Source organism: Bemisia tabaci, chromosome 4 (assembly GCF_918797505.1).
Source record: "Bemisia tabaci chromosome 4, PGI_BMITA_v3".
In the NCBI taxonomy this organism is placed as follows: domain Eukaryota; kingdom Metazoa; phylum Arthropoda; class Insecta; order Hemiptera; family Aleyrodidae; genus Bemisia; species Bemisia tabaci.
The window spans coordinates 6,078,877-6,103,388 of record NC_092796.1 but is presented as its reverse complement, the minus strand read 5'-3'; the positions used below and the strand labels follow the sequence as shown (position 1 = coordinate 6,103,388).

The 24,512-nt window shown below is 36.7% G+C and overlaps 1 protein-coding gene across 1 annotated transcript; it reads right to left on the bottom strand.

Moving 5' to 3' along the window:
• Positions 1–74: 74 nt before the first annotated feature.
• On the bottom strand, positions 75–24,100 carry LOC109040453 (cytochrome P450 4V2). Its single transcript, XM_072299201.1, has 12 exons — positions 23,840–24,100; positions 10,205–10,403; positions 9,645–9,748; positions 9,110–9,197; positions 8,362–8,550; positions 7,244–7,313; positions 5,893–6,019; positions 5,299–5,356; positions 4,748–4,848; positions 3,151–3,388; positions 2,161–2,340; positions 75–1,163 (listed from the first exon to the last, which is right to left on the bottom strand). The coding sequence occupies exons 2-12, from the start codon at positions 10,401–10,403 to the stop codon at positions 964–966; spliced, it is 1,554 nt and encodes a 517-aa protein (XP_072155302.1). The 5' UTR covers positions 23,840–24,100; the 3' UTR covers positions 75–963.
• Positions 24,101–24,512: the final 412 nt, after the last annotated feature.

The following is a 24,512-nucleotide window of genomic DNA, read 5'->3' as shown; positions in this document are numbered from 1 at the left end:
GAAATATAATCCAGATATTTAGTTAGTGGATACAAAAAAATATACATTAAAATTAATTTATACACAATAAATACACTTTCCTGACAAACAATTATTTTGATACGATGGTCATTTTACTATCACCGAGCGTATGACTAGAAGAGGTGGAAATTAGCTGATGAACTGAAAGCTTCCTATTCCCCGTTGTGTTTTCCAATTTAGGGTCAACCGTATGGAGCCTAGAGCTAAAACGAGAATTGAGGAACCGACATTTGAAAACAAATACATATTATCTCAACCCCGTACTTAGTGACTGAGGAGATTAGTACCTCCACTTTTAGTTGCTTTCAAAGAACCAAAGTAAAAATTAATATTTGAGAATATAACGCACAAAATTATCGTATTTTTTTCTCTCTCTTTACTTATCTTTTTCTCAAATAATGAGTAATGTTCTTTACACTGCTAACACAACAGTAGGGTACAATACTGCCATGCTAAGGAGAAACGCCGTATGAGCCTTCAGACGTTGCCAAGTTTCCTCCGATAGAAACCAAATTTACTGGGAAAATTCTGAATATTATTTTCCAAAATTTTCAGACAGTTTTGTGCGCAATTTAATGTAAAATATCTTAAAATTTCAAGGATAAATAAGCATAACTTTCCTAAAAAAATACATTTTTTATCCGGAGAAATTTGGCAACTCTCGAATGCTCATACGGCGTTCTTCCTCAGCATGGCAGTACAGCACGTTCTTTTTAAGGGCCTCAATTTGGGCCCAAAGGAGCATTCTCATCACAATAGGCCATCTTGACTTGTATCCTTTTAAGTGGACTTGGCCTTGCTTGTGAGAATGGCACAGCCGGGCATAGTACTAGGCTGTATAACTAACTAGTGCCTAAAATTCAAAGGTTTCATCTTTGGTCAGGTACACTTGGTCGTTTTTCAGTCAAATCTGTCTTCTTTGAAGTGCTCAAAAGTTAAAGCCTAACCAGCGAGACTGCTGAGACCTTGGACAAGCCTTTTCTTAATCTTGACGCGGAATCCAGAAGACGGCCACATCATGAACAAAATGCGGTAGTCGGCGTTGAAAAAGTCCTCTGGCGATTTTTCATCGGAGGAGAACTCGTAGTGGAGTAGAGTGTTGGCAACGAGGAATTTGATGGACTGCAGAGCGTATTTGTTCCCTGAAATTACGAGAAATAACATTAGGGGGCTGCAGAGGTAAATACTATGATAGGTAAAAGGTATGCAAGCAAGGCTGAATCAAATTTTGGAGTATTTTTATATTCTGATAACCCAGGATTGCCATCATGCTGTTTATTGCCTGTAAAAATTCACCGAATCATTCACACTTGAAAAAGTCTAATACCGAATTGGATTGCATTTTGCAAGAAGGAACTAAGAGCATTGCAATGTTGCTAAGATTGTATAACTTCTTTTGTCTTGGAAGGAAATTCTATTCATCTATGAACATTCTCTATTTTACACGCTAATAACTGTAAATTTAAGACAAAATTACCATGTAAATTTCATATTTTTGTATGATTACATTAGTTTTATTGCTAAAGGTGAAGTTGCACAATCTTAGCAACATGGCAATGTTCCTGGTTCCCTTTTGCAAAATGCAATCCAATTGTCGTTGAAATACTTCTAGAGGGAAAATAAATCCCAAGCTAATAAAATGAGTCTTTCTAAGGAATTAGAATATTTTCTAGTGAGTGCGCAACTGATGCGCATACAGGTTCCAGTTTTCAAAGAGGTTGTACTCGGTTGACGGCAAAAAATATCTTTCTTCAATCTACATTAAATGAATAGACATAAAAATTAAGACGTATTGTCAAAACACATGTACATTTTCTCGTTGATGCATTAGAGTAAAGAGGGCTCTATCATAGACGACATTACGTACCGAATTGAGATCAAAAGTAAACGTAAATTATGCATTTTTTCTCAATATATATGATAATGTCATCCTGATGATTGAGCTTACTGAATGCTCTAAAATACTTATATGCATCAATAAGAAAATGTAAAAAGCCTCGCAAATCTCAAGAAATAAATTGTGGTCTTCATGTTCAATTTATTACTGAGCGTCAAATAGATGCAACGAGAAAGAAAACAAATTTCCTTAAACTAAAATTAAAATAATTAAATGAAGTGCATGATCAAGTTTTCAATTACCGGGGCAGTGTCTCGGTCCACTTAAGAACGGAACAAATGCACCCTTTACTCGTTTGCGTTCGTTCACCGGGGAAAAGTGTTCAGGGTAAAATTCCTTTGGTTTTTGCCAATATTCAGGATTATGATGCAAGGAAAAGATTACCGGCATAACTTGGACGCCTGCAGGAATTGTGGTTGTCTCTGTGGGCAAGATGTACCAAAAAACACAGACATTAATTCAATTTTCAAAGAAAAAATCTCATAGGGTAATAGACTCGATTCTAATATGTAGTTGGGAGAATGCCTAATGAGCCATTAGACATGCAATGTATGAATTAAAGCACTCTCTCTATACGTTTACGTTAACTCTTTGAAATTTTACTTAGAAAGCGTTCCGCGTAACGAAAAATTTGAGATTTAACTCCAAGGTAAAGTATAAATATATTCACACAACACTGATAAAATGGAACAGAGATCATACGCATGATGTCTTTTTTATTATGCAATTTAATTAACATTCATTATAAATGCACACATAGTCTTTAAGATTTGATTTCTAAATTTTGTCTTTAGTGAATAATTTTCCTTGAAAAACTTGAAGAGAAAACATGCAAATAAGTGCTTTATTTTGCATTTGATTTAGGATCCCAATTCGTCGTTTGTAAACGCCATAATGTTACAAGAAACTAATTTCAGTTGTACACACCAAGATTTTTGAGACAACTTTTCGCGTTCTTTTTCTGAGATATTTGAATATTTTAATCCGAAATTCTATGTATTATAAGAATATGCACAGAGATCAATGATTCATAGAGCAATTTATGATATTAATTGACCATATTAATTTATATGTTGCGCCAGTATTTACATATTTCATTTTGGTCTCTTAACATGATATTTTTCCGTCAAAGGATCAGCGTCGAGGAAACACGTGTTATCTATGGAGAATGTTCCAGAAAAATTAATTAAAGAGTGTGAATAAAAATGATTTTCCTCCCCAATTTTCCCTACCGTCAACTTTAAGGTCCTCAACAAGTTGGCGGCCGACAAAAGGAACGGCAAAGTGCCTTAGCGTTTCTTTCACAACCATGTCCAAATAATCGAGCTTTGATACTTCATCAAGGCAGATTTCTTGCTTGTCAAGGCTGCATGTCTCCTGAATCTCCTCAAAGACTTTTTTTTGGATGTCAGGCCGCATTGCAAGTATCTTGAAGATCCAAGCACTCGTTGTTGCTGTGGTGATGGAGCCCTGTGGAGAAAGGACGAGGGAATAAATAGAAAAAATACAACTTAAACATACCAATGAAAATTATTTTCGGTATTGATATATACCTCCAAAATCATTCATTTGAAACAGAGATTGGGCCAATTTTTATGCAGACTAAAAATTTCACTAATGGTAGGCTAAAAGTTTGAGAGAATTGAAAAATATGAGTGAGACTCAGATTTATTATACTCCTTAGCAGAGGAGCGCCTACAAGTCACGAAGACGCAACACAGCCTACAGGAATGCGCCATCATGCTGTTGTGAATTTATAGGGCGATTCTTCCGAAGACAAGTGTTAAACTTAACCGTTCATGGTTGGAGTTCCGGTAAAGTCTCCGGCAAATTGAGCTCGCGTAACAATTTGGATATTAAAGGTAAAATGTTTTTTGAGGGTTGAAAAACATAAATAAAAAAAACTGCTGATCTAACAACGACTAAACTATATCATGGTAAAACTAGGAAAGGCGCATATCTCATTTTTTGTCTTTACCAATTCTCCACCATGTTTTCCCTTTTAAAAATTTGCAATAGGACGATGTCATTTCCTCAGAATGTATTAATTTTTTTAAAATGTTCTGTGTGAAAAATATTCAAATAACATTGAAATGATAAGGTTAGTCAAATACAATTTAAAATTGAATACAATTCTTGCGGAAACAATGTGAATATTTTGCAACACCACATTCAAGATGTGAGTTTCTCTGGTTTTCATTTCAATATGTTATGCTGATGCATTACTTTGCGCAATAGTGCGGATAAAAACATTCAAAGTTCAGCGTGCTCAACAAAATCTGCGCAGTTCGTCTAATTAGAATGAACACTGGATTCGAGGATCTCAACAACTTCACACTCATTTCTTTTCGAAAAATTTCTTTAAAGAGTCTTTCATGATCTTGCTGAGAAAAGAGTACTGTGACTCTACGGCACGATTTATCAATTATAAAACGCACTAAAAAAAGTAAATTAGTGCAATAAAACACAATTTCAAGCCTGATGACAAAAATTCCACGCTTCTGGAAGGCCAGAGAGAGGCGATATGAATTAATAGAATCAAATCGAAATGTATCTGAAAAATGCGCGAATGAGATATATATTCAAACTCATGGGAAATACAAAATTAACAGCCGAGATTATGAGAGCATTCCGTGACACATTGCGCTTGCAACCCATGCTGAATAACTGTAGGTATCTGGCTCATCTACAATGAACATCGCAATGGAAAATACGGCGCTAGTGAGATAACTATTTTAACTCGTAGGCAATGCAAATTGCATAGTCAAGATTTTGAAGGCATTTTGTGAAACATCACGTTCGCCACAGAATAAAAGTACCTTTACTCACCGCAATAAACATTTCAACAGTTTCATCGACGGCTCTCTCTTTTGTGAGAGCTCCAGATTCGACACTGTTTAGTAAACTCTCCATGAATATCTGGACTGGTTCTGAAACAAAAACATATATTAATGGATGACATTGTCATAGACGATCTGTGTCTCATTTAGATCCATAATAAGGACTGACATTTTTAAAAATTATACTAAGTAATTGAGTATTTACAATCTCTAATCGTTACTCTGAAAATAAATGTGTAGGTTTTATCTAATGCCACCTCAATATTTCCATATTCCAATTGGTAAATTTATATCATGTATATAAACATGAAAGTCGTATTGCACTTATTATTTACAGGTTATAAATTAAATTCTTCTCTTTAAGCATTAATGTATTTTTATTTACACGGTAGCAGCTACTGGTGTAGATACCTAGGGTATCTGTATCTTCATGAATATTCATATTACAATCTGTGATAATTAAAAATACGTATATTGATGCCATTATCATAGGAATAAAAAAATAATAAGATTTGATTAAATAATTCACTATGAAATTACCTGCTGTGTCTCCTGAGTTCTTGATATCATTTCTGTGCTTTGCACGAAGTTCCACCATCTGAAATCATTATAATTTCTAATGAATCGCCTAACGTTTAATTTTTCATGTAATCAAACTCACTATTTATAGTCTACATAGTCCGCTAAGACCATTTATATCTATTCTCTAATACTAGATAAAATTATTATTTTCTTCTTTTTTGCAAAGCTACATTTAACTTAAAACGACCTTCCAGAGACGACGAAAACGCTTATAATCGGATGCAAAAGTTGTCTCTCTTAAATGCTAGTGAATAATCTGTTTTTTTACAACGTCATTTTACTTATACACAAATCACTCATCATTTACAAATCTAAACTAGCTGTTTTTAATCATTAAAAGTCCATGTATACAAGCCATGCAAACTTTTCAATAACACCTTTATAAATGTACCTTTATTATCGTATTTTCATGTTGATAACTCATTTTTTTAAGTGAAACTATTTTTATTCATTATTTTTTAAAATAAGGGTAAAATGAGGTAATTTTATTTTTGAAAGCGTTTGATCCTTTTTGTCTATTCTTCCTTTGATGCCAACCATAACGAGACTTACCTCTCTTGCAAGAGCTCTCATATCTTTCACCAAACCTTCTATTTCTTTCTGTTTTCCAAGGAGAGAATACAGTAAATCCGGTTGCAAAAGTATGTTAAACATTCTCGTAAAGATCATTTGCGTCGATCTGCAAAAAATGCGATTCATTTGTACCCGAGGCGTGGTAATTTTTAATGATTTGATATCAAAATGTAAGCAAATCTTCACAAAGTTTTTTCCAGTTTAACGGAATGAAAAATTAAATCAATTTTCTTCAAGGAGGTTTGTACAGAATATTGTACTTTGGTGCTGAGTAAAAGTTATCATTATGGCTGCCACCTTTTTTCGTTTGGAGGCTTCCAGTGTTGTCGAGTTTAGACTTTGTCCGGAGGTGGCTACCGCCACCCATGATAAATCTTTGAAATCCGCTCTCAATTACTCGTGTATTGCATATGCACAACGAAAAATAGGGATCTAAATTGCGAAGTTTAAATTTATTTTTATGATCTAGAGAAAATAGAGCTGAAAAATCGGATGTATTTCTGCCAAACGAAACTATGTGCATTAGTGCATGAGCCCTGAGACCCATAAGAATATATTCATAACGAGACTTACGTCATTATGCACATAGTTCTGTTTGGCAGAACTACGTCCAATCATCTTTGAATATTTTTGAATGAGAGAAGGAAATTCCTATGAAAATTCAAAAACAATTTTCGCTTATATTTCTGCGAAAAACAAAATATGCGCGGATATCAACAAAGTAGTGAGTTCAGCTATCGATATTATTCGATACGCCTTTTTCACAATATCTCTCATGATGCGGAGAAGAGTAATAATGGTTGTACAGGTGACCGCAAATTTCAAAATATAACCTCGAATAACGGTCGTAATATCTTGACAATCCCAAGCCGTTAAAACTGATGCACGACACGCCACCATTTTGTAACAACTGTGCCAACTCTCTTACCATGTCTTGATAGTACATTTTGATGATCGAATTGCACTCATCATTGCATAAATATATTAAATCGCAAAAAGCTGAGATTAACGTGGGAAAGAATCAACCAACTCAATAAATCGAGGGTGGTTTAATTTTGCTCATTGGAAATTGATTAAACTTTATGAATCTATTTGAGGATACATTTTTTCATATGCTGATGTTCAAATTTTAGAAATAAATTCTCTGAGTTTACTCGTTTCATTATAACAGTTTAGAATATTCCTTAATCGAAAGTGATCAAAAAAGCCAAGATCACACGAGCAACAACTCGGCTACAACACAACATCTCAGTACCCAATATTAACTAAAACAACAGTTTTAACCGATAAATTCAAATATTTTGTACTATCAACATTAAAATAGACTTACTTCTCCAAATTAGTTGATATGTGGGTCAAGTTTTTCTTTTGAACATCCATGCGACAACCCATCATGTTCTCTGAAAACATTAAAACATTTCATTTCATATATAATGTGAATATCGCATAAGTACATGCATTCCTTACAGATACATAATCATGTTGAGGTAAATAGTATTTTAATGAGTTTTGTCACTTTTAGAGCGCTTTCTTCCGCGAAGTTGAACGATGCATTAATCAAATACTTTTTTTTCTCCTTCTAAGCTGTCAATTTCATGCATATGAAAACAAACGAAAGTTATAAATGAGTTCTCTGACTTCCAATCGAGCTTATTCTTTGTCGTGCTTCTTCTAGAGATCTACTATGCCTAATTCTATGATTTTTGCTAATATCGGCAACTCTAGTTGAACAAGATCTCTTTGAATTCGTCCGAGAAGCGGCTCTTTTGAGTGTGTGAAGTGGAGGGCATAGATTCGATCCACATGAATCGATCGAAAAGTGAAAACGTGAACCGATCAATACCGATTCAATCGACAAATTATCAATAAACCAGCGGGGCGATTATTGAAATGATATCGACTCTATGTTGCCGCTTTGTCGTGTCGCGCATCGACTAGAGCCACTTAGTCGATGGCGCGACACGACAAAGCGGCGACACACAGTCGATATCATTTCAATAATCGCCCCGCAGTGTCAATTCGATCGACATATGAATCGATCCAAAAATAAAAATGTGAACCAATCGACGTAATTCTATAGACACCGATTCGATCGACTCACAGCTTTTGTCGATCGATTCACGGGTTTTTCGATCGATTCACGTTGATCGTCCATTTTTCATTTTTCGATCGATTCATGTCGATCCAAACCCTCCACCTTAAAGTGTCATCCAGGAATCTAAGCCACATAGCGGCCAGGGAGGTAAACTGTAAACCCCTTAGCTTGCAAATAAAAAGTAAACGTATTGGATTTATGCTTCATTTAAATGTAACGGATATAGATGATGGACGTGGGTAATCAGTATGGTTGTGTCTGTTCTTTTGCTTTTATACTTCCAAAAGTCATGTTTAATTGTATTGCTGTCGAATACTGGCATTTTCGAATTGTATATAGCTGAGGAAACTTACCACAAATAAAATCAATTGTGCACAAGTGAACAGGTACAAACAGATCAACGTCGCATCCCGAGCCGGAGTGTTTCTCAAGCCGTTCGACAAACGTTTTCGTGTGATAACTGAAACTGTCACCAAAAGATGCCAGTACGTTTGTGCGGAAGCTTGGGTTTACAATTTTACGTATTTGCCGCCAAGATTCACCTGTAAGAACATTTGTCCAGTGTTTAAGTGGGCGCGCAATAGCATTGGCTGATTCAGAAAATTGGCAACATTGTATTTTCTTCATTGAAACCTATGGATATGTATCGATTCTTGGAGGGGTTAGGTGCTTCAACAAGAATCGATTATTTATCATAGGTTTAAATGGAAGAAATCCGGTGTTGCCAAATTGCTGGATCCGCCAATATGCGCGCAATACAAGTTCGGAAATTAATGAATTGAGGCCATGTGTTCTCTATGAGATGACCATGGATATTTAAGGTGAGAGAGGGCCTCAAGCTAGCTATTTTTAAAAGACTTAGAAAATAAAGGTTGATAGGTATCAAAATTAAGATTATGCATGGAGAGTTTTTGAAAAAGAACCACTAAAATGAGAACGCATGGTGTTTTGTCTGATGCAGATTGTATCACAAGAAAAGCGTAATGGGCCCATAAAATGTTTTAAGTTTCAAGAAAGGCGTGTACCTTGTACGGACTTTCTTTAGTAACTGTCTTATCTTACAAATATACTTTGACGAAAATAAAAATAAAAAAAATTTACCATTTAAGCAAAAGATACCCATTCCGTGAGATTTGAAAAAGTGGTAAGCTTCTGTTTTTGTTGTATTCTGGTTACTGCTCAAGAGTGCCTGAAAATTCAACAAGCAGTACATTAAGCAATGTAGCAATCAAAAGTGTTTCATAATATGTTTGACCCATGAGTATTTTTTTTATTTTGAAGAAAGTACTTCTCGATCTTAATTTTAATATAATAGTGCTTTTTAAAGGTAGAATTTCCCTCCCCCACATTTGAGTGTATCTTTTCACGAAAAAATTTCAAAATTCTAATTAATCTCATCCCTCTCCTAAGTCCATTTATCATAACAATGTTATGTATTCTGCAAGCCTTCAACTTGTTTTAGTTTTGTCGGTGGCGAACCATACGGAACCCATTTCATTCTACAAGAGATCTGACTGGGTTTTCAAAACCTCTTGACACAGAGCTCCACTCCTTCAGCGTCCATCATAATCTTTCCCCTCAAAGATTACATGGTTGGAAATCACAAATAAAAAGCCACAGCATCGATGCAACTTACATTGAAAATCTTTATATCTCCAGTTATAAGCCATGGATCCTTTCCTAACCAGTAGCCGGCGTTTGGGTATTTGTCCATCTGCTCTCGCAGGACATCGTATAAATCTGAAGACAGATTAAAAATGATATTTGTCACATTTAATAAAGAGATCATTTTTTGAAATTCAAAGTGATTATTGTGGGTTTTGTTCATTGGTTAGGATCATTTTAAAATTAGTAGAGATTCGAGAGCATCAAGGGAAGACAATGTTGAAAATAACAGGACCTGTGAAATAAGTAATTAAAACAGATTTGTAAGATGACTTGTGAGCACGCCCCCTGATCTTTCCACGGTCCAACCCCCCACCCCGAAGCGCTTCGCGCCTAAGATTTTATGTGTTACTCTCATGCTTTTAAATTCTATAAAAATAATAATTACGCGCATATATAGCATTCATTTTCCAAGCTGTCTGTTTTTATATTTTGTGTATTTCAAAAGTAAACTATGAAACAAAATAAAGCTCATTGTCAGTGTGTCTCTGCACCACAGTGTGCACTTACTAGAACATATTATGTACTTACTATCGGAGTTGATTTTCAACACGAAATACGCATTCCCGAATAATGGGATCGAGACTGGACCGGGTACTGATGCCATAAATTTGTGAATCTTCCTGTTCCTCCACCTCTGGATGAGATATGTGATTAGAAGTACTGATAAAACAACAGCCAGAAGTATCGCTGTCATATTCGAAGAGACAATTGTTGAATAAGACTGCATCTGTCAAAAATAATCATGAAAAGACTTTACTTTTGAAGACTTGAAGATGTGAGATAAATTCTAGCTGGTTATACTGACCAAGGGTCACCTTCAAATTTTGATGATGATACCCTCTAAATCGTTTATCCCACTTATAAAAATAAGATTTCACTGAAGAAAAAAATTCTAAAACATTTTTTAAGGGTTGCGCACAGCCCAAAACCAACCCCCGACTTTAGACCAAATTCTGCATTTTGATGATTTTTTTACAACATTAGAATTGAGCTAAAGCTTTACAAATTTCACACGGAGAGCATATGTTAGGATACTTAAAAAAAAAAAATAATATTTTTCACGTCATCATGCGTTCCCATGCGTTTTGCTACACTTCGTCAAATTTTCAAGGACCGCAAATTGTACAAAATTTCGTTAAAGTCCTGTACACGCGCGAACTAATTCTTGAGAAATATTTACGACACTTCAAAAACTGTTGATATTTTTACCTTTTTGTAAGTAAAAATACCAATGCAAGAAGCGCTCCGTTGTATTCTATCTTTAATAGATGTAATTGAATATTTGCAATGATCTGATTACACCGAAAGGGGCTTCCCACACCATATTGTAAACACGCTTCTATTCCGAATCGACTTAAACAGCGAAATCGTCGCTCCTCTGACACAAGGGCGTATCTCGATTTCCAAATGAGCCCTGTTGTCCATTTGACCCCATGCTTTCCAGGGCCCATGTCAAAATCAAGATACGCCCTTACGTCAGAGGGACGACAAAATGTAGTATACTGTACCTAAGTTGTGCGTATTTGCACCTTCGCGACATTGAACAGGTCATTAGTTTGGTGCATGACAAGTCGTTAAAAAGAATAATACGTACTTGTATTATTAACACACGTTTAATTGTGTAACAAATTATAAAATAACCATAATTAATGATTTTTAACGTGCCAGTAGAAAGTTACGATTGCGGGCGAAGAGAAAAATGTCTGCAATCAAATGTGTGTCGAAGTTCAAAATGCGCAAAACTGTGCATGCCTCTTTTAATGGCTCAGAAAAATTCTAAATTACACACTGACCGGCAATGTTTTCGGGGCAGAAAAATTCGGGGACACTACGCAGCAAAGTTTAAGAAAATTATCCACGTTTCTCAGACTTTGTTTTCCGCGACGCGTCCCTCGCGCGGAAGGACCAGCCATCGGCCGTCCATCCGCAATTTCGATCTGAATTCAGCATTATACACAGATTAATGATGACGACGATGATGATAACTCGGCTGATTTTATTTATTTTAAACAAAAGCTTCATTTTCCAGTCTTTGCACACCGCTAACTAGAAAAGCGCGGGTATTTTACCTCACTGTAACAAAAAATATGGCATAGAAGCACCTGTTTGTCAGCTTAGTAAATTAATGTGACCCTCCGCGAGAAAAGGGACCTTCCACTCATTGTTGCCAGATTGTGCAGAAAATTCAGCACATTTCTCTATTCAACTCAATGTTAAATATCATCTCACACATCATGATAATTGATTAAAAAAATCGAGTTACAAGCCAAATATGAATTAAACAAGTAATATTTCAAACTACATGGAGATGAGACATTATAAAAAAACTTATAAGAACTTTCTCATCTCCATGTATAGTTTGAAATATTATACTTGTTAAATTTATTTTTGGCTTGTAGCTCGATTTTGTAAAGCAATTACCACGTTCTATGCAGCTTAGCCAGCCAAATTTGGCATTAAAATGTCTTTTCACACAATCTGGCAACCTTGCTATCACTTTTTAGCCGAAGGCCAAATTTTGAGGACGTTGTCGAAAAATATAAATTCGTACCTCTCCCCCCCCCCACACACACACACACCCTCCCTCACACATAAAATCACACTTTTCAGTGTCGCATAAAACAAATGGTCGGTGACTCAGCCCAATTTTGTGTCAAAAACAAACATAAAGTTGCATTAAAATCCACCAATTTTGAGTTCCAGACATGCCACAATAAAGTTCTAAAATACTTTTTTTTTTTTGAAACTTCGTCTCAAATATTTCTCTCAAACACGCTTTCTTCGACCTCCGATTACTTAGAGGTTATAACGTCTGCCCTATGATCAAAAGGTTCCGGGTTCTATTCTTGTCTAGGCGGCTTGCGATTATGGTCTTAAGTAAGGGACGTTTGGGTTTGTTTGGTGAACAGGGACTTAGCAGCATTTAGGGATCCAAGTGAGAGGTTAGTTCACAGAGGCCTCTGAATGTAGAGGAGCGAGAAGTATGTTTCCTCACTGTAAACTTCAAGTTATCAAAATTCCGATTAGATTTGGCATGTGATTTTATAATAAAATGCGTTTTTGTGTGCAAAAATTAAAAAATACTTCCTTTCAATGTAGTAGTACTTATCCTGAGCAAAAGCCTCAAAAATAGAGCTTCTCATGTAGTTTTGTGCAAAGCAAAATAGATGAAGAGAGTTTTCTGAACGATAACATGCGACAGCTTCCGAATATGGGTTTCCTCACAAAGCTAATACTGCGCAGCAGTAATCTTCGCAAGAGAGTACTCATGCAAAAGTGCTGAATTTTCACTTTTTAGCCTCGTTATCAACAAAATTTGCGCTAATTCCATTTTTAAAGGTCACTCAAGGGGCCCTATGGCTTACTTTGTGACTGAGAAGATACCTAGGAGGCCCTTCAGTTACTGTCATCAAAAGGACAATCTTTCCAAACGTCGAGTGAATTTCAACAGTATAACTTCGAAAGTAGATCCATGCAAGGAAATTATCAGAATAAAAAATGCATAATGAACATGACGGGAAAATAATTAAAGTTTTCGCAGATTTTTAGGTAGTCCGCACCTTCCTCTATTGAAGTTTTTTGAAATTATGACATTTTTTTGTATTTATATTTGGCAAATTTTTATAATACCTTGCAAGGATCCATTTCCAAAGTTACGCTGTTGAATTTCTCTCTTGGGAAATTGTCTTTGTTGTGAAGTTACGTTAGGTGCCTTCTTAAACCTCCCCTAACGCCGTAAGTTGGAATTTTTTAATCAACGTGCTTTAAAAAGCCAGACAACCCAATGGTAATTTAAACTCTGTAACTGGTAATAGTAATGGTAACTCCCTAATGGTAATGTAAATCATATAGGCCATTCTAAAAGGAGGTTTTTAAAAAATAAAAAAATGACTAATAATGCAGTAAGTCCCGTCGTCTTACGTGCGCGGGGCTTTCTCACGTTTTTCAAGCAATGATAATTTTCATGAATAAGAATAGAGTAAATTACCTTTTTGATCACGAACACAAGTGAAGATAATCCAATAGTGAAAGGCGCTAATCTTTTTTAGTCAACACTGCCACCAACGAACCAACTTACACCTTGCTCGAGACACGAACGAACTGTGCTCGAATCAACCGCAGGTGCTCTTTTCTATACTGGACCAAACTTTTTTTTCTGCCCGAAATCAAGTCCCATAAATGAGGTAACGAGCTTGCTAGACGCAGACGACAGAACCGTTTGCTATGATATATGATTTTTTTCCCTCGTTTTTACAGCTTAAAAAAAAATTTATGCTCGCCAAAAATGCGGATGGTCGCATAAGACGGAGCGTTCGAGTCCCTGGACAAGAACTTGAACTAGTAGTGAACGGCGGTCATTGTCGTCAAGAATGAGATTAGTTTTTTTAGTTTGTTATCAAACAAACCTGGTTTATGCATGAGACGGTACCGTTAAATATTTATACAAACGTTAGTCTATTCTGCCATGCCAAGAAAAAACGCCGTATGAACCTTCAGGCGTTGCCAAATTTCCTTTGATAAAACGCGAATTTCCTAATAAATTTATGAATATTTTCCTCTCAATTTTTTAGATAATTTAGTTTGAAATTTTACCTAAATATTCTGGAAATTTTAAGGAAAAATATAAAGGACTTTTCTAAAAAATAAATATTTTATCTAAGGAAATTTGGCAACTCCTGAATGTTCATACGGCGTTCTTCCTTAGCACGGCAGTATTAGTCGCTGTACTGCACTGTCTGGTGCTTCTGCGACCGATCCCTAACCGCCATTGTTTCAAACGGCAAACCATAAAATAAATTAGGAAATCTCTTATCAGAAATCTTCAGAAATTTCCGACAAGATTTTTTGGTTTTCGGCTACTCATAATGGGAAAATAAGAGTTGAGCTTTTAGCCAATTTTACAAATATGTGCAATGATTGCGACTTAGGCCATGCTGTTATAGAAAAACAATGTGCAAGAGGATATCAATATATTTACAATTTTACTTTAAATAATTTAGTAATTTTATTTGTAATTTAATTTTTTTTAACAATTTTAATTGTAAATATATTAACATCCTCTTGCACATTTTTTTTTAAATTGAAGCATGGTCTGAGTCGCAATCATTGCATATATTTGTAAAATCGGCTGATAGCTCAACTTTTGAAATCTCCTTCTTTAGCAATATAAAGAGATGCTTTCACATTGACAACTGTCAAATACACAAATACTAAACCTTTAAAAAATTAAAAAAAATAAGTGGAATCCCTCAAAACCTCTTTTTATTTTATCAAAAAGAAGCCAAGTTTATTTCAAGTTACCGATATTCAAACACGGAGAGAAATTTTCCACAGCACATAAATCGACGGTGAAAGTATAAAAATGCGCACCTAGGTCGCGGCAAGTCAACGACCCGATTACCCATGTGACGACATTCACCTTGGTCCCCGACAACTGTGCGACGAAGAGCGCGGAGTTAATGTGCCACCTAATGACCTATTTTTTTAACGCACCCAGGTAAATGATAGGCTGTTATTCCAACCACTTAAACTATAAAATTTTTTTGCAGTATGCGGCCGGGCATCTGATGTAACAAATTAACGGTGATCTTGACGAATAAATCGGGACTTGACTTCAATAACTGCATAAGAGATGACGTCAACATGTAGTAGCATCCATCTATCGATCCAATTTTACTGCAAGACAATTCGATAAGGAAATAACCGCAATCTCTGACCCATTCCTTGTGCTGTGCAGCGGTCAGCCAACCCATAGAACCAATGGTAGCCGCTCAGGTCTAATATTTGAAAAGACCGCTACTCCATTCGAACGAAGGACACCTGCTATACACGCGTGTTTTTTTAAGTAGGAAAGATAACTCTGACGATTATGACGCAATTATTATTCAATTCTGCGTGGACTTGTCTAGATGACAAGTTACTTTTATATTTTTTGTTTTTTTATTGGCTTGTTTCCTATAAGAAAAAATGCGCTCTACCGGCGGCATATTATACAGTACTCGTCATATTTTGCTCATAATTGCCTACATCATGATAAAAGATAAACACCTATGTTTTAAGGTGATTTGATGGACATTATATTTTGTGTCAGAACGACGCAATGTATCGCATCAATTAGTTTTATTTTTTCAGCTACTTGTCATTTTTCTCAAATTTTGAAATAGCAAATCTTGTTGTCAGGAGACTAAAGAATTCACTTACCAATTTTTACAAAAAAAATTCAACGTAATAAAGGCATGGTTTTTTTGAAAGGAAATAATATAGCATTCAATACTGATATCGAAACTGCAATCAAATGCAATGTTTTCTCTCTAAAAAAACCATGCCTTTATTACGTTGAATCTGTTTGTCAAAATTGGTAAGTGAATTTTTTAGTCTCCTGACAACAAAATTGCGATCTCAAAATTCGAGAAAAATTACGAGCAGCCGAAAGAGTGGAGCCAATCGATGCGATATATCTCATATCCTTTTGACAAAAAATATGGCGTCCATCGAATCACTTTACGTCTAGGCCACCGATGCCGAAGTAGAAAGGAACCAAATACATGAATACCGTAGTAGTATCACACCCATTTGTATCTGAGAATCAATGGCAAATATATTGCCAGAAAACAAGCTTTTAAGGGCTTCTAGGGGAGACTTTAAGGAATGGGGTTTAACGTCTGTTCCTTTAGATAAAAATGGCTGATAGCCACCGAAGACAATTTTAAAATCATACGACAAATTCAACAAGGTATAGCACCTGAAATACTTATTTCGGAGCTTTAAATTTGTTTTAAAATTCAGGAACCCTGGTAAAAATTGGCGATAGAATCTGTGTTTCAAAATACCAGAAACCTACAGCCGGCTGTAAGATTTCCAATAGCTTCTATAGCCGGAAACACAATTTCTTATAGCCTTTTATAGCCGATGGCGATTAAGCAACAGCCTGGCGATAAAGTGTATGCTAAACGTTACTAATTACGGATGCTAGGACTTAGTGAGTTTTTGGACTACCGCTCTCTTTTTGGGCCGTAGTATCTTGATTTATTTTGCAAGGAAAGCTCCGTACTTTTGAAGGATGCCTGCCATTCCTAATATGTTATAGCGCCTTCAATTTCGTATGATACTGTGCATTACCTCTGGTGTGAAATAGTTGCTTCAAGCGCCGTGGTACGCTGCGGCGCGGCGGGCGAGCAGCCAGCGCGAAACGTGCATTGGCGCCTACAAACCTAACAGGGATACTTCACGCATTGCGCAATGCGTGAAGTATCCCTGTTAGGTTTGCAGGCGCCAGTGCGCCGCCGCTCCGCTTTGTGTTAGGCTCTAATATTTAATCTCGTGGAGTCAGCGTTTTTCAACTCATGGCTTTGAAATGTTTGCACGCACTCAGTATGGATTATTCTCATTTTAATTGATGAAAAAAAATATGTAGTAAAGGAAAATATAATGTGCGTTTTGTAAATATTAAGGCGATTCCGTACAAACTTAAGGATTTACAAAGCACACGCATTTCTACACAATTTCTAGTAGCCTTTTATAGCCGATTGCGAAAAAGCAACAACCAGGCGATAAAGTATAAAGCCCGGCGATAGGAACTGTAGCCCGGCTGTATAATTTTTTATAGCTTCGTGCAACCCGGCCGTATGATTTTTTCCACTTTCTACAGCCAGCTATATGATTTTCTACCGCCTTCTTCAGTCGGCTATAAGAACTCCTATGGTATTTTGAAACGCAGCTCATATCGCCAATTTTTACCAGGGAAGGATCACTACACCCGCTGATACCGTCTATTAGACAGGACAGGCACATGGACAAATTGATAAAAACACCTATCTTAAGTGAGAAATTGGCGGCCGATACACCGTTTCTGAGAAAAATGAAAATGTTAGTTCTTTTTCAACGAACGCAATCTAGTCTAGTTGGACGTACATTTGTATTTATGCTATAAAAGGAACTATGTTGCACACAAACTCTATAAACATAGTTCCTTTTGGCATAAATACATCTAGTTTAAGGTCACCGTCCATTTTTTTCGTCCCTGCACGTAAATGAAGTGGTCATGTCCTACGCTTCGTGACACGCATAACAGCGTCGTTAAATTTGTATATGTGCCTCATATATTCATATGTTTTATAATAAACACGGCTACAAGTTGGACGTCATTTCTTAATTTCTTCATTTCCGCCCAATTAGTTACAGCTGGGAGTTTTAGGAGAGCTGGTTATTAGATTGAATGGCTGAGAAAAATCTGAAGTTCTACTTACAGCGTGTCTACCATAACCAGACATCGCACTAAGGATTTCGAAAGACTTAAATTCATAATTGGACGCATTTCTGTCAAACGGAACTATGCGCATTATGACGTGAGCCCTGTTATGCATATATTCTTATGGGTATCAGGGCTCATGTCTCAATGCACATAGTTCCGTTTGATAGAAATACGTCCAATTGGACGTCATCGGGAAGCAAGAATCGGTTCGAGCTAGTTTACCCTGCTAAAAATGTTCCGTGTGGATGATTTCCATGAAGTTGATTTCCATGAAAAAATGACACGGAAAAATGGAACAGGAAATATTTCCATGTGGCTGATTTCCGTGTGGCTGATTTCCATGTGGCTTATTTCCATGAAAATTTTTCACGAAAACGAAATCATTTCCGTGACAATTTTTCATGGAAACAAAATCATTTCCGTGACAATTTTTCATGGAAAGAAAACCATTTGCATAAAAATGATCACAAGAAGGTTTCAGTACCATCCAAATTGAGGACATTGCACCAAGAACAACCTATAACTGGAAACCGCGTTTTGAGAAAAACGCATTTAAAGTTTTGTTTTTGATGTACTGCGCAGACTTTTCTACGCAGGTACCCTGTTTTGGTGTTTTTGGGTGACCTAACCCTTCTACTGAAGGATGCCGGGTAGATTTTGCGATACATTTTGGGTTTACACTCTAATATAGTTAATTTAAAAAAGCGGTTTATAGGTCGTTATTACGTCCAACAGTCATTTTGGTGGCAATATGCAGTATAAATCATTTTAATCACGCATGATTAACGCAAAATAAAAGAATATCGATGGTGAGTATAGAGAGGGGTAACTAGCACATTATAGGCCCTTAAATTTATAGGCCCGTATTACGCCCAACAGTCATTTTGGTGGCAAAATGCGAAGTATACATTTTTGGAGGAAAGGATAGTTTGAGAGGAGAATAAATTATTTCAATAGCTCGTTTTTCTGAAATAAAAACAAATCTTTATAAAATGAGATCAAAAAATCGAGCCATCACTATCGCCGCGCCGCGCCGATGCCCGCTAACCGAGAATGATAAGGCCGCGCGTATAGGTCGTTCTTGCACCCATCGATCCAGAGGCCTGACTTGCCTCGGAAAAAAAAAGGTTTTTCGACCTCGAGACGTTACCTATCTATATTCTATCGCTACCACAGCATAGTCCAGGGTACGTAGAATCCGAAAAGCAGATTGGCGTAATAACGACCTATACGCCTATAGGTTGTTCTTGGTGCGGTGTCCTCAATTGCTCACGGAAATTAAATAAATCTTAGAATCAAGACAAAGGAGACAAGCGTCCCAATGGGAGCACATGATATTTGGACCATGCAGACATGCTCAGTAAAATAGAAAATGAACAAACAACACTCACCAACTCGCTCAAATCTGTAATCCACTGGGTCAGAAAAATCCACTTGAAGACAATAAATCCAAATTTCCGATTAGAACTGGTGCAGGTACGAAGGAACTTTTGAAAACACGATGAGTGCATTGTAAAAATATCTAAAGCACTCTTTAACGTAAGAGAAAAATTAGCACCATGATTTACTAGCTGATCAATACAGAACACCACTCTCAGAAAAGCACTGACACAACACGATTTTTCAGTTTAGTTTTAGAGGAGAAAGCATTTTTCAAAAGATGCGACATCATAGATCCACAGCTTAAATAATTTCACGATTTACTACGATCATTGACGATATTAAGGTAGCCATCGATTCTCTACCCGACGTTCCTTCCACACATGACAGGAAACATCTACAGGCATAGAGCAAATGGCACTGAGCAGCAATGTACATCTGATAAGGCAAGCTCCTGGAAGTGTCGATCTGCAAAAATACAAAGCGGGAGACAGATCATCAAATTGATCTACCTATGGTTAATGGCCGTCCTTGGAGACAGACAATAAACTACGTAACAATATATCAACCACCTTTTGATAACAGAACGAATTTAAAATGAGAGCAAGACCCTTCCTTATGGAGGGAGGGCCAAGAAACATTTAAAAACGGAACATTTTACTACCGACAGGTCTGAGCCACTGAATAAAATACATTCCACCAGTCAATAAAATTTTAAATTTTGAATGTTGATGGATAACTTGATTGCCAGTATACATTGAGTTGAAACATCTGATACGTAGAGCGGTTCATTCTCATAGAAGCTTTCGTAAGTAGTTCCAGATAGGTACTTTAAAATTAGACACCGGTCAAATGTAGTACAAGAGGGGAAATGGGTGCAACAAAACTTTAATTGTCCTTGATTCTTTCGAAGACACAAGGAAAATGCAGGCAGTATGAGGATGTTCCAACAGACTACCTATAGCACTCGCCTGCAAGAGTTGGGAAGTTTCTACTTGTGATGAAGTCCGCGGATAATAAGATTTGCACTTAGAGAGTGCAACAGAAGATCCACCATCTTGATTCTGGTCTTTCCCTTCAATGCTAAATAGATGAAAGATTATCTCCCTTCCCACGGAAGGAGTGGATAGATTTATTAGACGTAGACTCTTCGATCAACTTCGTAACCACGGTTAGGAATAGCACATGGTAGTAAATGCATTCGCAAACCAAGAGAATAGAATTCACAATTACCTCGCTCGTTAGAACATATCGACTGAATCGTAAATCGGCAAAGAAAATTAAACTCGAGTTACTTGATCAGTATAGCTTGACATGACAAATGTGTAATGTAAGTACAAGGTGACAGGCTCATACTTAGGTGTGTCCGTCGTCAAGAAGTGAGAGATAATTTACCTGTGTTCGATGAAACTGAGTATAGTCAAGTAGACGCCGATAATACAATCGATTCTTCGTTAAGAATCATGAAAAGTAGATCAAATTAAGTTTTCATTTTGAAATTCACGGCATGGCATGGCTTGGCTGGCTGCTGGCTGAGTGGATTGAATTGAACAATGGTCCGGAGTTCCGAGTGCGAGTTGGACATCGAGGAACAGTTGGACGAGGGACCATTCCGCGGTTCCGCCTTTTGCCTTTTTATCGAGGTTGCGTATGAAAATGAGTGAAAATCAGCCGCTATAATGATTATAGAAAGCCAGTTTTTGTATTTTAATCCTTTTGAAAACATTTGCCTGATAATTATTTAGACAATAAATACAACCCTGGAAGTATCGGCAAGGAACGATTATTCCAGGAACTAGGAACATCTTCACAAAAGTTAGGTTATATTTATCTCTCACATCACCACATCACCTCAAGTAAGTAATTTAATGAATAATTTTTCACTTTCACACCTTTCACAAAAGAATCAAGGACAATTAAAGTTTTGTTGCACCCATTTCCTCTCTTGTACTACATTTGACCGGTGTCTAATTTTAAAGTACCTATCTGGAACTACTTCGGAAGCTTCTATAAGAATGAACCGCTCTACGTATCAGATGTTTCAACTCAATGTATACTGGCAATCAAGTTATCCATCAACATTCAAAATTTAAAATTTTATTGACTGGTGGAATGTATTTTATTCAGTGGCTCAGACCTGTCGGTAGTAAAATGTTCCGTTTTTAAATGTTTCTTGGCCCTCCCTCCATAAGGAAGGGTCTTGCTCTCATTTTAAATTCGTTCTGTTATCAAAAGGTGGTTGATATATTGTTACGTAGTTTATTGTCTGTCTCCAAGGACGGCCATTAACCATAGGTAGATCAATTTGATGATCTGTCTCCCGCTTTGTATTTTTGCAGATCGACACTTCCAGGAGCTTGCCTTATCAGATGTACATTGCTGCTCAGTGCCATTTGCTCTATGCCTGTAGATGTTTCCTGTCATGTGTGGAAGGAACGTCGGGTAGAGAATCGATGGCTACCTTAATATCATCAATGATCGTAGTAAATCGTGAAATTATTTAAGCTGTGGATCTATGATGTCGCATCTTTTGAAAAATGCTTTCTCCTCTAAAACTAAACTGAAAAATCGTGTTGTGTCAGTGCTTTTCTGAGAGTGGTGTTCTGTATTGATCAGCTAGTAAATCATGGTGCTAATTTTTCTCTTACGTTAAAGAGTGCTTTAGATATTTTTACAATGCACTCATCGTGTTTTCAAAAGTTCCTTCGTACCTGCACCAGTTCTAATCGGAAATTTGGATTTATTGTCTTCAAGTGGATTTTTCTGACCCAGTGGATTACAGATTTGAGCGAGTTGGTGAGTGTTGTTTGTTCATTTTCTATTTTATTGAGTATGTCTGCATGACAGATGTCATCCATTATTACTTTGCATGATGCATATTTAGCTGAAAGATTCTCTTTACACATGCCTAGTGGAAGATACATGTGGGTTTGGAACTGCTAACATGCGAACTTTGAAAAGCTACGCTGCTATGATATAGAAAATCCTACAAGTCCAAGAAGGTCTATGCGCTGATATCAATTACATACTGACATATACCCGTCAAACAAGTTCCCATGGCTGTCATAGATGGCCTGCCCACAAAGTATGTCTGAAAGGGTGGCCCTAATTTTCATCAGGGAGCTTTGAGTACACCATGTACTTTTTAAGATTATTGTGCTTATCATTGCTTTCACTTGAGTGTAGATGTAAGTACATACTAAGCTTTTATCCATCATACATTTTGGCACATTTCTTTAATTATTGAGCTTCATAAAATTTCAGGTACTTGATTTTCAGGGGCTGAGATCGAAATCATATCATTAAAAAAAATTGGTTCCAGCAATTCTTTTCAAATTCTTTACAAAAAAATTTAGAGGATTTAATAACTGAAGATAAAAACATAACATGCTAAACACTACCTTCTGATGAAAAAGTACTTAAGTGATGACCAAAATTGAGACTTTTTTCGATCACCCTGATATGGGGATCTTCTTCACCTCCTTTCTAAACATACGCCTGAGAAGAAAAAATTTGACTGCTAATGCAACCCGCAACAATGATGGTATAGCTCTTCTTTCGGTTTTTTCCTTTTTCCCTTCATTTCCCCCCCCCCCCTTCCAAAACTTAAGATTTTTCCTTTTCATGTCATAATGAGCCCATAGCACAGAAGTTTTCAAAAATGATTGGAATTCACGAAATTTCATTTTATGAAGTTACATATAAAATCTTGCATCTCTGGTTTGAACCGTATACCGAGTATAATTCCTTGGCGCGCACCTTGCGGAGCGCCTTCAACATCGTAGTTATGCTTCAAACGCGACACTCACGCTCCGATGTGTAATTTTCGCATGTTGCGCATGTCGGAGCGTATGTCCAGTTTAGAATTGCCCAAAAATTGAAAGATTTTAAAGCCGCGAAATTCATGTTTAAATCCGCAATTTTTATTTCCATGCCGAACTGAGAAGGGGATTTTCAATTCCATGAAGGCTTGATGGAAATGACTTGGTTTCCGTGTGAGTTGCATGGAAGTGTTATGAGTTCCATGTCGAGCTCACAAGGAAATATTTTCATTTCCATGAAGACTTGATGGAAGTGACTTGGTTTCCGTGTGAGTTGCATGGAAACGTTATGATTTCCATGTCGAGCTCACAAGGAAATGTTTTCATTTCCATGACGGCTTGATGGAAATGACTTGGTTTCCATGTGAGTTTCATGGAAACGTTATGATTTCCATGTCGAAGGACATGGAAGTCAGACGATTTCCATGAAATCACATGGAAATCGGGTCATTTCCACGTGAATCCACATGGAACATTTTTAGCAGGGTACTTTTATGTTTTCTGTTTCATGAATTGAACATCAGTTTTTACGGAGAGTGCACCATGCAGATGAAATCATAATCTGCTTATTCGTCAACGTTAATCTTCTGGGCCTTCTCATGTCTTAATTAGTATACAGCACACATATCAGAGTAACACAGCCATCAAGACGGGTCGACAGTACTTAAACGGCTAAATCAAGGGGTAACAGACTTTGAAGATGCCACCTACCTTAATTTGTGATGTCTCAGAAGAGAATTCTTCCCTTCACTAATGCATTTACGAAAAAAAAAAACCGAATGTAACATTTGTTCACATTGCGATATGAAAAATCGTCGCACAATTGAACGTATTTCTGTCAAACGGAACTAAGCGCCAATCTGAGTTCCTTTTGAGGAATTTAGAATGGCGGATAGCGCGTTTTGTCAAACGGAACTAAGCGCCATGGAAAAGCATTGCGAGTGTAGGACGGAACGAGTCCGACGCCCGATTCCGCCGCCAATCCAAGCCCCCCTCTACCCTCTTCCCATATGGCGCTTAGTTCCGTTTCACAGAAATACGTCCAATTTTTGTGCGACGTTATCCGTGTGAATAATATGGAGATTCATTCACTGCTTGTTGACGAAGCTACTCTGCCTTGCTAATGAGGAATATCGTATGAACATTCGAGAGTTGCAAAATTTCCCTCGTAAAATGTTTACTTGTTCAAAATCCTACAAATATATGTATTTTTTCTTGAAATTTTCAAGAACTTCAGGTGAAATCGCGAACAAAACTTGATTGACGCAACTTTGATTAATTTAAGCACTGCGGTTTATGTACTGCCATATTTTTAAGCTCTTAAATGTTGTAAAATTTCCCTCGATATAAGACATGAACTTTTAGAGAAACGTAAGAATATTTT

What these genes read in the sequence shown, in the direction of transcription:
- LOC109040453 (XM_072299201.1), bottom strand. Translation starts at nt 10,403, where the DNA reads ATGCAGTCTTATTCAACAATTGTCTCTTCGAATATGACAGCGATACTT. An exon ending in CTGTTGAAATGTTTATTGCG is followed by an intron (nt 3,389 to 4,747) that starts GTGAGTAAAGGT and finishes CTTTCTCCACAG; the next exon opens with GGCTCCATCACCACAGCAAC. An exon ending in TGAGGACCTTAAAGTTGACG is followed by an intron (nt 2,341 to 3,150) that starts GTAGGGAAAATT and finishes TCTTGCCCACAG; the next exon opens with AGACAACCACAATTCCTGCA.